Source organism: Scomber japonicus, chromosome 17 (genome assembly GCF_027409825.1).
Source record: "Scomber japonicus isolate fScoJap1 chromosome 17, fScoJap1.pri, whole genome shotgun sequence".
NCBI lineage: Eukaryota > Metazoa > Chordata > Actinopteri > Scombriformes > Scombridae > Scomber > Scomber japonicus.
The window spans coordinates 14,771,753-14,785,619 of NC_070594.1; the positions used below are offsets into that span (position 1 = coordinate 14,771,753).

The 13,867-nt window shown below is 40.4% G+C and overlaps 1 protein-coding gene across 1 annotated transcript; it reads right to left on the reverse strand.

Moving 5' to 3' along the window:
* Positions 1–1,956: 1,956 nt before the first annotated feature.
* sel1l (SEL1L adaptor subunit of ERAD E3 ubiquitin ligase) lies at positions 1,957–13,455 on the reverse strand. The gene is made up of 21 exons (XM_053336802.1): positions 12,913–13,455; positions 12,707–12,744; positions 12,110–12,305; positions 10,470–10,637; positions 9,453–9,558; positions 8,704–8,866; positions 8,519–8,572; positions 8,319–8,378; positions 8,149–8,230; positions 7,874–8,028; positions 7,684–7,740; positions 7,528–7,596; positions 7,008–7,085; positions 6,765–6,827; positions 6,431–6,518; positions 6,012–6,160; positions 5,609–5,774; positions 4,983–5,057; positions 4,539–4,711; positions 4,229–4,357; positions 1,957–4,075 (listed from the first exon to the last, which is right to left on the reverse strand). The coding sequence occupies exons 1-21, from the start codon at positions 12,998–13,000 to the stop codon at positions 3,803–3,805; spliced, it is 2,430 nt and encodes an 809-aa protein (XP_053192777.1). The 5' UTR covers positions 13,001–13,455; the 3' UTR covers positions 1,957–3,802.
* Between the last annotated feature and the right edge of the window lie 412 nt (positions 13,456–13,867).

Genomic DNA, 13,867 nt, shown 5'->3' on the forward strand with positions numbered 1-13,867 from the left:
TACAAAGGATCAACTCTATTATAATCTGACTACATGGTGAGAGGTCCTACAAGGAGAGGCCCCTCATGTAGACAGCTTGTAATATAATTGATGCTCATTCTTCACCCAGGAGAGTTCATCGCATGCCAATCATTATCTGTTGGAGAGCGTTATTACAGTTGTTACACATGGTATTTGTCACCTCCATGAAACATAACGAAACTCAATAGGAATCCCAAGGACAGTGGTGGCGTTGGCACCTATGGCCGTCTGAAAGGGAAGAACACAACATCACATCATAGAAAAAAAGTGATCAGGACTTAATGACAATAAAATTAAAAAATAAATAAAAAATGTAAAGCCAGAAAGGTCCGGAACAACCGATCTATGGCATTTTGTTTATTTATCATACAGTGTACATTTTATAATAGACAATTGACAATTCCAGCTACTGTAGACATGTTGTAAAGTATACACTATAAACTATACAACCACTGCTGCAGAGAGAAAAAACAAAAGAAATAGCACCTACTGTCAGAGAATCTCCCAAGGCAGCGATGACTTTGATATCAGCCGCCTTCACAAACTCAACTGGACAAAAAGATAGAGTGGAAGTGGAGATAAAAAGAGAGAGAGAGAGAGAGAAAGAGAAAATCGATTGAATCTAGTGTTTCAACTCTTGGAGGAAGAGCAGGGGGGGGGGGGGTGATCATGTTGTGACCTTGACAGACCTGAGGAGGGGACAGAGGCAGAGGGGCTCATGTCTGGACACTGGAACGGGGCATGTTTGAAGCTCACTGGTCGTGTTTTCTCTGGAAACTCCTGAGAAAGCAACAAGTGAGAATAACCGATACATTCCTGATACAGATCATGTGCTATATAGATGGGTTTTTTTGATACCTCTTCCCTTCAACTGGATCATCTTTAAATCACTGTCTGTTGTTCTGCTTTTATGTCTTTAGTGTGTTACAGCTGTGCTTGTTCTGCACATACTCAGGATGCCTGCTGATCCATGCGGTGTGCTCGGTAGTCCTAACAATTTAGCATTAAAAGTAGCTTTTTGTGTCTTTTCATTTTGTCCATTTTTCAGTTTTCTTTTACTTCCTGTCAAAACTTGCCTGTTTACTGTAGCCTACATGATCAATAAAATCATTATGTTCTGTCAAACCAGATTTTTGGCCTTTTCCTGTGTCTACGAGTAGGAACATCTAAACTTTATTTTCATGCTCTGTGATAAAAAAAACAAAACAAAAAAAAAACTGGTTTAAACTGTACCTTATTGAGGGCCTCCTTGCTGTAGTGTCGTATCCCCTCTTCATACTCCCACCACCAGTCGTCGCCTTAGAGAGAAGGATTATTTCCAAACTGTCCATTTGAAACTGGTCAAAAAAAATTTCATTTACAGCACAGAGATAAGTCAATTAAATTTAGTTTCAGTAAACTACAACAACCTTTACTTTGGTTGCTGCCATCTGTACTTGTCCTGTGTTTTTGTGACCAGATTATAACATTATGTGAACCAGAAACAGTCTGTCTGAAAAAAAAGGGCCCTGTTTCAGAGGCTGCTGTAACAATAAATACAGGCACGCTGCCTCACATGTGCTCTGCCCTCCTGCTTGTTCCAGCACTTACCTTTGACAGAGCAGGACGTGAGCACACATGTTGCCACGGCGATCCAAAGCCACTCCATAGTAGTGTGTACGGGCCAGTCAATGGGTCACCCCTACAGACTGCACAATGGGATGCTCAGTTTTACAGCTCTGTCACTTTTGTCGTGCCCGCCCTCAACAGCTCAGTGACAAACGGTAAGTCCAATGAGAGCCTCGCTTGTGCTTTTTTTGACTGTTTATTCAACACAATACCTCATGCTATGTCTGACTGTTAAAGCAAATCAATCACGTATTGATAGCCACACGTTTCCTGCTTTAAATAACACAGAACATAAACATTTGAGACAAAATTCAAAACTGACAACCATTAAATATCCATATATCATTTATTAATTTCTTTATAAACTTTTACGTAATAAACGTAATTGTGATGGTAAAAATGCAGTCTTCTCGACAATCTTGACCAGTGTTTCATTTTAAACATATAGTGAGCTGTGTAGATATTGATGAGTGGATGCAGGGACATCAATTTCATTTAGACTAATTGGAGTTATTTCTGATCATCCTACACTTATCATTTTACTGTCTGTCTTTTTTACTTTGTACACTTCATGCAGATGTATTGCCAGAAACTTACATCAAGTAACTACACAAATGGACTTTTGAGGATAAATTGTATGTGGCAGAATTGAAGCTTTAAATCTTGTCTTGTTAAATACTGTTCGGCCTAACCATGATGACTTCGTTGTTTCCCATTTCAGGCACAGCTTTAGGTCCATCTGAGCTGAACAGTGTAGGCAGAGCACAGGGCTCCAACTTGGACTTTTGGTGAGGGGGTGGAAATTCTCACAACAGCTGAAGTTGTGTAACCAAACGCACGCACACACACACACACAAAAAAAATAAAAAAATCATGCACTTCCTCTAGTGTAGAAACAATCCAGAGTTTGAGGTGCTGCTATTTTTTAAAGCTGCTCCAATTTCAGCTAGCATGGCATGAGAGTAACTATTGAGCTCGTAATCAAAGCCTGATGATTTCACACCAATGAAGAGTACACCTTCAAAAATGGTTCCCAGCTTCCTTTCATTGAAGTGGATGGATCAGCTTTTATGACATTTGCAATGCAGAATAAATGTTTAAAAGCCTGTGAGCTCTGATTTTACTAGGCCTGAACAGCCAAAAATGTCTCTATGAATTTCTCAGCAGGATCAGCGTCAAGGATTTTGGTGACAGCTCAGTTTCGACCGACTTTAGCAGCTTCTTCTTTTTTTCTAGATGTTACTTCCATATTTAAAAAAAAAAAAAAAAAAACACCACACACCGGTGTGCTTAAAATTAAATAATTTATCAAAAAAAGCATGAAGTTGTGGATTCATCTTTCCTATAAATTTAACAGTTTCAGGGTTCTTATTCTCATATTGATAACATAGCATAGTTGTAGTACATTTTAGCACAGTTACTAATGTTGAATGATCCAAAAGAGTCTTTCTCTGAGAATCTCTGCTATGCAAAGGTAGGGACCTAACAGTAAGCCTACTGAACAAATAACTAAAGAATGCAAAAATGAATGAAACATTTGTTCACTCATAGTAATCTGAGAAAAAGTGCCTAAAATGAAAGTCTACAAAATGCAAATACATGCAAAAACTTTCTTTATCAGCGGGGCTTGCAAATAAAATTAATTCACATTTTCCTGCTTGATTTTTTCTTTCTAAAAATACTGCACAAAATTAGGATTGAAGCAGTTGAACAGAGTGTATTTTCTCAGAAAGGGACAACGAGAAGAAACTAATGCACATATCAGAAGTATGTTGACTTGCTGATTAGTCATGTCCAAAATGCCTCTGATCTGGCAACCACAAGGCTATTTCCATGGTGAGGACACAGGTGCTTCTGGCACTGTCCTGAGTCACAGAGTAACAAGTCCCAAATCTGTGTTATCCTCTCAACACTCTTCTGTAGCATTGTCCATCAACAGCCCCACAGTCTTGCTTCACCACAGGAGCAGCACATTGTAATGGAGAAAGGGAGTTGTGAGACGGAACAGTTCAGTAGCCATCTTAATCTTTTTTAGCATGTGGAGGGGAGCAAGCAGAGTGGACGAGGTGCTTGAACTAGCAGGTATTCAGCTAGTAAGCACTAGCTGCTCCATGGGGCAGGCTGGCAGAGCCTCTGTCTGTCTTTTTTGGCCCACACTCCATCGGGCGTCGTCTCACTGCTGCTCCTCGTCCTCCTGGGCCGGGCCCTGGCCTTGTGTGTCTCCTTGAGCTTCGAGGTCAGCCTGGGCTTGGGGCTGTTCCTGAGGTGGTCTAGGAGGGGGTACAGGAGCAGGGGCAGGTGGGCGAGGGGGCACTATGATCTGGTGTTGGCGCTGCCTGTAGGCGATGACTGTGCCCAACAGCAGAGCGATGACAGTCATGAGATAAAGGTCCCACTCTGGGCCAAGAAGCTGGTCCAGGTCCACCTGAGAAATCATCTCCTTCAGCTGCCAGAAGCCACAAATGGGGAGAGAATGTGGACAAAGAAGCACAGACAGTAAATAATTTTTAGTTCCCTCTAATGGAGGTAGCTTTTAACTACCTCCATTGAAGTCAAATTGTCACAGCTCCAGCAAGAGAATTTAAGAGGAAGAACTCACATTAAGATCGTGCAGGTACTGCAGAGTGTAAACCAGGCCCAGCTTGCACAAAGCCAGGAACACTGGGACCTGGGCGTCAGGACTGGCTTCAGCGGCCATGTCGTAGAAACGCTTTGCCAGATGGATGTCCTGGAGACACAAACACAAACACTTCAATATGCAAGCGTAAAAACTTTGCTTTGCTAATATAACACTTCATAATAAACATCAAAATAAGTTAATGGAAACACAGCTACTGATCAAAGCACACAGAGAGAAATGCTGAGAGTGAGCTGATGCCTAATAGTCACCAGTGAATCTCCATGCCCACCTGTTTGATGCCCAGGCCTTTCTCATGCATGTAACCCAGGTTGAACATGGCTTGTGCACTGTGCTGCTGCTCTGATGCCAGTCTGTAGTGGATGACAGCTGTCTCGTAGTCCACATCAGTCCCGTAGCCATAAAAGTGGTAGTCCCCGAGTTTTATCCTCGCCACAGTGTAACCTGGGAAAGTGCGTTTGTTTTTATTATTGGTTATGAAGAGTGAAATTTAACGAGGGTACCTAAATATGTAAAAATCTTTGTTATGTTGAATCCTGATGACTCTCAGTGTTAAAATTTAATAAACTTTATGCTGTGTATCATTCACTCTATTTTTTGCTGTTTTTAATGTATGCAACTGATAAGTAAGACATGTCATTAATAAGAACAACAACCTAGCAGTGAAGAAGAGGGATTTTAAATTAAATGTGGGGCAGAGGGTGCATGAACCAACCCTGAGCTGCAGCTCTTGTCCAGTGGAGTAAAGCACGAGGATACGTCTCATTCTCGCTGAAGATCTTTGCCCCTTCTGCTTGTAACATGACATACAAAGACAAACAAACATTCAGAAGAAATTACTTTTATAAAAGTCATGTGTTGTCATAATTTTACATAATACACACAATTTTGGTATCGCAAACCGGAAGCTAAAAAGAATATAATAAGCCCATACTGCCATACTACTTGCCATACTGGCAAATAAAATGATGACATGGACAAGCATTTACATTGAGTATTTACAGTTAGACCTGCTTGTAACACAGAAGAATGAGAAAACAGAAACAGATTGTGAGAGTAGTTAGGCAACAACAGGATAATCTCCTTAACAGTCTGTAACTGTTTGATGGGATTGAACCTAATGTTTTTAAAGCCTGATCCTGTTTCACTCTAATGCCTTCTAAACTATTTTCAATCTTCACAGAACTATCTCCTCCAAAACGGGTTGCAGTAAACATCTTTAATGGTATTCTGTAATACAACGCAGGAGTTCTGATCACCAGAAAATATTGGCAAATGTACACTAAAAATGATGACTTCAAAATAAATGTCATACAGTCCCTAGGTAATGGGTTCTCTTACTCTGGTCCAGAATGAAAGCTGCGTTGCTCTGAGCCACCTCGTAGCCCTGCTCAGCCAGCAGCAGGTACTGCACCAGCGCTGCATCAGTTTCTCCTTCCTTGAAGCTGCCATAAGCTGTCATCAGACGCTCTGACCACCGGCCGCGCTCACACACATTCTTGAAGAACTGCAAACACAGATACACACAATTATGTCAATGTAATGTAGATTTTGCCATGAAAAGCAGTTTTCTAATATTACTAAATTAACACAGTTAACACTTTTTGTATCACTTTCTAAGTGGCAATAACATACAATCACATGAGCTTTAACATACGAGTAACTGCCCCATAAAAATTGAGGAATTCTCTCAATTTTTCTAATTTTAACAGGACACAAAGAAAGGAGCAGCAGGGTGGCTCACCTCGACAGCAGTGTGGCAGGAGCGCATCACGCCGGTACCGGTGGCGTGCATCTGGGCCAAGTTGTAGAGGGCCAGGATGTGGCCTGACTGTGCGGCCAGGTTGAAGAATTTAAGTGCCTGCTTGTAATCACGCTTCACCCCAATGCCATCTGGAAAGTAAGAAGAGGAGGATAAGGAGAATGACAGTGAATCAAACAGAAGAAGAAAAGAAGACTTCCAGTTAACAGAAATGAACATATCAGGAAGGAAACGCAGAATTCAGGCGAGTGAGAAAAATAATTTTTACAAAATCATCAGATGAGGTGACAGAATTCACCAGAGAGACAGCAAAGAGGACGGATAAGCCATGACTGGAGGAAATAAGATAAGAAAAGTGGAGTGCCATGAGCACTCACACACTCTAAGCTCCTAACACTCACTGTAATACATGGTGCCCAGCTGGAGCTGTCCGTCCACCCAGCCCTGCTCTGCGGCCTTCTGGAAGTATTTCAGTGCCAGCTCATAGTTCTGAAGACACAAACACACAACTTTCACATGGCTGCTCTGATTTCAGCATCAATGACATTTATAAATTAACAGCTTCATACACCAAAACCTTCAACTGAATTATATTTCACCTTTGTTTTATTCCAACTTATTTCTATTTTTGGGTTAGCATGACAGAATTAAGTAAAAAATGAATAGGCCTGAGTGGGTGTATCTTAAAGTTAGACATGATTTTTAAGACAAGTTTAATGAATAAAGCTTCCTTACCACTGGGACGCCTCTTCCGTATAAGTAGGCCATGCCAAGGCCACTCTGTCCTACTGGATTACCCTGAACAAAAAAGCAAACAATTATAATAAAACATATTCCTCTCTATAAGGTAAGAGAGAATTGTTTTTAAAGCTGCGTTTCATAGCAGTGATAGATGCCAATACAAACACTGTATGAATGATGAATGAAGGTCAAATGAGATACAGATAAAAAGACATCAGTCCACAACTTCACTCTTACCAAGTCAGAAGCCTTCTTGAAGTACTGCAGGGCTGTCTCGTTGTTCTGAGGGAGAAACTCGCTGCCTTCTGAGTACATCTGAGGGATATAGGGAATCATAGCTCTTAGTAATAAAAAAAATACTTGATGCAGAGCCTCAAACACAAATGCACAAACACCACCCTCTGTTAAAGCAGCACAGCCAAATGACTGGCTTTATTTATTTTGGATTCAACTTAGATCATCTCCCTGCTTTCCAACTCACTGACAGCTTCTCCTGAGTTCTCAAAACACAGTATGGGCTACATATTTATCATGTTTGTAAACAGAGAAGTGAAAAAGCCAAGAAAAAAAACTTAAATTCTTCCAGAACCTTTCTGAAAATGCTGAAGTAGTTACTTTTACAGGTTAAGCGATAGTTATTTTTGCTCTTTGTGTACTGAGTATTAACAATAAAGACAGCTACTAACAATAATAATAAAACAAAGGCCATTCCACAGATTAAAGGAAACTCAAGGGGCATGAAAGTAAGGTCACCCACCTTGCCAAGAAGAGCCATTGCAAGTGTGTTTCCAGCATTCGCAGCCTGGGTGAAGTAGTCATATGCCCTCTGTTGGAGAGGAAGTATCAGAAATTATTTACTGGTGAAAATTAAAACCACAGGAATACATAAAAATAATCCTTGACATGTAGTTACCTGATGATTCTGTTCTACTCCACGTCCTCCATGCAGGTGAAGCTGACCTAGTCCCATCTAACACAGGAACAAAGGATCAAGTTTACTTAAATTACTAGTTGTTGTTTTTTTAATCATATAATCAAATTCAGATATCAGTAAGACGGTGATAGTCTGTTGTTGAATTGAACAAAATAACGGAACTATTAACCTGAGCTTGAACATCTCCTTTCTCAGCTATGAACTGGTAGTACTGGATCAGGTCCTCCTCCAGCAAGCCACTGGTGGATCCTGGGTTCTCCACTTCTTCCAGCAACCTGATCCTCTGCACAGCGGAGCCCCCCGTCAGTGACACGTCACTGGCCACTGGAGGTGGTGATCAAGAGCAAAGTGAAGAGAGAGCAGATAGGAGAAAAATACTTTAGATCTGATTAGGTGTCAAAAGATAAAAAGGAGTTGGGAAGGTTACATTAAACAGATTCTTACCCTGGTTTGCCACAAGCCTATAGTGTGTTAGTGCTGACTCACAGCTTTGAGGGACACCAACACCTCCCCAGTATCTGTATCCCTGATAAGGCAATAAGAGGAAAAAAATTGTATAATTTTTATACTTAAATAACATGACTGCATCATTGCTAACAAACAAGTCAACTCACCAGAATCATATGTGCAACCAAGTTTCCACCGAGCGCACCAAAGGTATAATAAACCAGAGCCTGAGAACAGAGAATGTAGAGAATGTGAACAGTTGTTCAGAAAAGAGACCAACATTAAATTATATCAATTTGTCCAAAGCAACTTATAATAAGCAACAAAAACCAAATCAGAAACTGTTTGATAATCTTTTTTAAAGTACCTTAGCTTGACTGGAGTTAACTCCAAGTCCTGCAGCATACAGAAAGCCAAGAGCCTGTGGAAAAAAGGGAAGCACTGTGTTATACATGTGTCTACACAGATAAAACAAACAGAACTTGTTAGGTCAAAATGGCCCTCAATCCCTTTTTTCTAGCGACATATTGGCACTTTAAATGAGAGGTGTACCATTTGAGCTTTGGGTGAACCCTCCATGGCAAGCTTCTCAAACATTTCTTTGGCTCTGGTGACATTCTGGTTCATGTAGTCTCCAAACAGCATAGCGTACGCCACCTTCTCCATGGCTTTCTGATGGCCCCTCTCTGCTACTTTCAGTAGCTTCTCAAATAATCTGATTGGGTAAGCAAAGGTGGCATAGGTTAAGTCCAACTGACACAGGCATAATAAAAACAATGTGTACACAACAAACAGTGCTGTGGCACCTACAGCAAATAAGGATGTTCAGAGCAAAGTCACATGGTGATAAAGCACACATGAAATAGATGAAGCTCAATCAGCACTACATTTACAGGTCTATTTACAGGACACTATTGTCTACTGGATAGACAAGAAGCTTTAGGCTACATAGTAAAATACATTGAAGGCTTGAGCAGTTCTGAGACAGCTGGTTTTCCATCAGTCCTGATGGTTGAAATAAAAATAGAGCTTTAACTGCCCTCATCGGTGTGGTTGAATCTATAATTCTGTCTCAGCTTTACTTTCATTTTCTCTTTCTAAAAACCTAATTTATGTTTCAATATTGAAACATAAACTTCAAACTTATAATAAAGTCTGGGAGATAACCTGCCCGACCGTACTCATGAAAACTTCAAGATTAAACAAATACAAATGCTTCTTACAAGGTTAAGATAGTATATAAGAGATTTAGAAACAAACTGAGAAGACCCAATGGAATAAAGCAGCAGGAAGAAACTCACTCTTTTTTCTGTGTTCTCCTGGTTGTGGCATTGAGCATGCGTAAAACAGTCTGATACTGCTCCTCAGCCTCCTCAGCCTGCAGTCTCTGCTGTGCTTGCTCCTCAGCTGAGGGAAAGAAGGGAGAAACCAATCAGAACATACAGATGAGGGAAAAAAGTTTGCTTAATGAAAGTCTTTGGGTCCCATCTTGCGGTGGGCGCACAGCGGATGGCGGGTGTGGCGCATGTGTCTTTGTTAGTTTCCCCCGGCACAGTTGTCATTTTCTCGCCCTGCGCCCTCGTTGTCTAAATAGCAAACGCACTTGCACCAGTCTGTGTGCCTATAGGTGTGTTGATCTCAAAATGAGGTGTGGTCTGGCGCATTGGTGGCACCTTGCTATTTTGAGGCAGAGGGAAGTGATTGCGCTACTGACCAAAAAAAACAAGTCTAAAGTCACTGGCGCATATGTCACTGTTATTTAAGTAGAGCATCATCAAGAGTCCAATATGCTCCTATATAGGCGGGTGTGCAGCTCGCAGACACTGTGCTTGTTACGCACACACAGGCGCATAGCAGCACACAAACATGAAAAGCATCATTAATAAAAAGGACCACAATGTGAATTCATATAATGATGTACATCAACATATTTAAAAAATATGACGTGCCACTGTGTATCAGAATCAGTCAATGCAGTAATGATCAATTAAACTGTCAATGTAGTCATGTGACCAATCCTGGTAAATCCACCATCAAACTTACAATCTGCCAAGGTGACAGCACCTGGATATTAAAGGGAATGGGAGATGACACTCTGATTGGTTTACCGTGTGTTACGCCCAAAACACGCCCATGTTTAATGAGGGGACTTAAGTCCATCCCTTTTAGACCACGTGCCTGGCACAGTGACCATTTTTCCACCGTTAAAATAGCAAAAGTGGATTTGGACACACCCCAAAGGCACTTCCGCCATGCGCTTCACGCCATGTGCTACAGATCGTTAAAACAGGGCCATTAGTGTTAAGTTGAAGACTTACTCTCACAGAAGCCCCACTTTTTCTCCTGGTCATAGTCGTAGGTTGTGGAACACCACAGTCTTCCGTCCCCCCGCCCATCAGTGGTGCAGTCCAAGTATTCCTTCCCCTGGAAGAGGAAGGGGAAGAGGCAGGACTCTCCATGGGCTGTACCTCCGTTCACCACAGGAACTGTATTAAAGAAATATATTATCATTTTCAACTAATGTTAACAGATAAAACCATTAATAATAATATAAAAAATAATGCACATTGTATTGAAACACAAAGCCTATATTAACATGTTGATTACAATCTCTCTTTTCTATAAAAACAACAACACCTTTCAGATTTTCATATTATATACACACTTAAAAATTCAACAAATGTCACACAATAAATTATACAAGAAGCAATCCCCAGGTAAAATGATGTAACTGACAGCAAGAGGAGCCACAGGTGCAAAGAGCTTTTCATTTCTCCTGGGGTTTAGCCGTTCATCCAATCTGGCAATGCCATGAAACCACAGGCGCCTTTGTTCACAGTCAACGAACTAGAAAACAGGTTACTGTGTCGAGGCTTACCAAAGCTTACAAAATGAGACAAGACAGTTCTCATTCTCAAAAAACAGACAAGATGAAAACCAGAAGACAACGAGGAGTGCTGTAAATAAAGCTGCTGACAGGACTATGTTACAGCAGCAAAGACCAAGTGGGCCCCACACATTCACTGGAAATACCTGTAAAGCATGATCTTGTAGGTTTAGACTAGATGCAACTGAAGTTTACCACACCAACTTCAAACACTGTCCTTTTTTATAACACTTAAGTGTTTTTAAAAAGTCTGCAATACTAAACTGTTTATTGTCATAACCAGTATATTTAAAATTGCAAGCTAAAACCTTCAGTCACAGTCTCTGAAGTTCCCAGTTAGATCTAGATATCCAGTGGCTCACCAAACCCTTGTCAAGCACAGCTCTGTGAAATTTTACAGATGTCAAAAAACAGCCAAAAGCAATCATTTGATTATCATGAAAGCTAATATTTTACCAGGCCACCACATGAAACTGTACTTGCTGAGCACAATACAGTATGAGGAGAAGTGAAACAGCTGCATTTTATTCCACATACATGAAAAAAAAATAATTAAATTCCCACGGCTGAGGTGGCTGGAATCACATTTACTTCTGCAATAGCTCAGAGTGAGTCTGCTGACGTTAACAGGGCAGATAAAACACTGAACTGAAATGTCAACCTGCAGAAAGTATGCCACCTGATAACACAGACTTACAGATGGACACATACATTCAGTAAGACCAGAAAACAAACCAAAGAAGCAGTGCCTTTGGAAGTGAAAAGCAAATGTTAACATTCAGAACATAAAAATATATATATATATATATAAATATATATTTTCGTATTATATTCTCATCATCTCCTTACTGTATTTTGTTGTCCTCTACCGTCATTTTGTTAATGTCAGTCTTGTAACTGCTCTCAGTGTTGTGTGTCTTGCTTTGTATTGTACTGCTTTTGTTTTGTCTGTCAAAGCACTTTGTAAACTCTGTTTTTAAAAAGGTGTTATATAAATACAGTTATGATTATTATAATTATAAAATCTATTATGTTTGAGGATTTAAAGAACCTGATCATATCAGCTCTTACCCTCTTTAGGTTTCTCCTCTACTGGAGGAGGCTGTTCCGGCAGATCCTCCTTCTCTTCTCCCTCCAATCCCTCCCCAGGTGGCTGCTTCCCTTCTTCTGGCTGGGAGACCTCATGACCAGAGGTCACAGAAGCCCCTGCCGCAATTTCTGACGCCAGACGGATATCCTCCTCTTCAGAGTCTGGATCATGGTAAGACTAGTAACAAAATAATAAAATGATTGTGAAGAAACAATAACTGTGCCAAATTTGCAATAAATAGTGCACTTTTCCTGAAAAATACCAAAGCTCCTGATTAACAGAGTATAATTAGAATAGATTTATCCATTGGCTTAAGTGGGCTGCAGTAGATTAATTAATTAATGTCTGCTGCAGTGTCAACATATCATATAAACAAATAAGGGTAAGGAAGTGAACTAATGTGTGCAATTCAAGCCATAAATGTCACTGGGTAACAGAAAACAAGTCATGCAATAACACCAAAAGCTCTGAGCATAGAGATCTACTTTTTTTTCACAAATCCCCATCACACATCCAACTTTCAGGCTAAGTCAGGCATGTTCAGGGTTTGAAAGTTATCAAATAGCTTCAAGGCGTACCTTTAGCTCTGGTCCGTCATTCCCATGTTGGTCTTCATCTGAAAATCATGAACACAAGTAAAGGGGTTAGATTATTGTTGTCTTGAGATGGTATGAGCTACAAAAGCAACGAAATATGAAACAGCTGCTTGCAACTATTCAAATATATGTGAGCCACCTTTAGCAGCAGCAATGATGCAACGAAACTAGTGTTTTATCATACTTACCAGCTAATATTCTTGTGACCAAGACTATGAGGAGAATGGATAGTAAATAAAACGTCCTTGTCTTCTTTAAACATCCCTTTAAGTCCATTGTTGTTGTTGTCGACAAGCTAACACTCTGCTAGCTGTAGCTGCTGCTATTTCTATCAGCACACATCCAGTTACACTTGAGTCACACAAATGGTACGTAGCACTAATAAACTCACACATACGCTCACGAAAACGGGACGTAATCCGATTTGGATATCAACTTGGTTAATTTTAGCTATTGTAGTTGTCAAACATTTACACAAAAATGCAAAGCTAAGCTAGCAGACCAGTTAACTGGCTGAAATGACGTTTGGCTAACGAGCTAACGTTAGTGTTACATAGCCTCACAAATACGTTGCTTAACAGCACAATATTTACTATATACACGCAACTGTTCGGTTTAGAATAAGGCTGTCGGATGCCTCGTGATAACTTCAAAACATCCGAATTGAAATGCCAGCTGCAAAAGCTCTATTCTTGGTTTTGTATGAACCAGATTCAACTTAGCTACCCATGCTAAGCCCCCCTAATACTACAGATAGACACTTCCTATTCTGACAATTCGACCAATCACAGCACGTCCAGGTTGACAGTAGCCAATCAGAGAGGGCCAGCGATTTGTCAGCGAATCAGGTGCGTACACAATTATGTTTCTAGTTGATGAGTTTGTCCACGACACCAAAACACACAAAGGTGAATCCACATCTCAGGAGAGTTGGACGAAATGTGTTTTTTTAAAAATGCAAGGCTGAATGTTAGTAAAGTAAAAAAATGAAAATAATAATGTTAAGAAATGAATGTGTGTAACCATGGTATCCAATTAATTACACTATTAATGTTTTATAATGCACGCAAACACGCACGCACGCACGCGCGCGCGGACACACAATTGGAGCTTGACACGTTTACTGTATTTATCATGAATTTG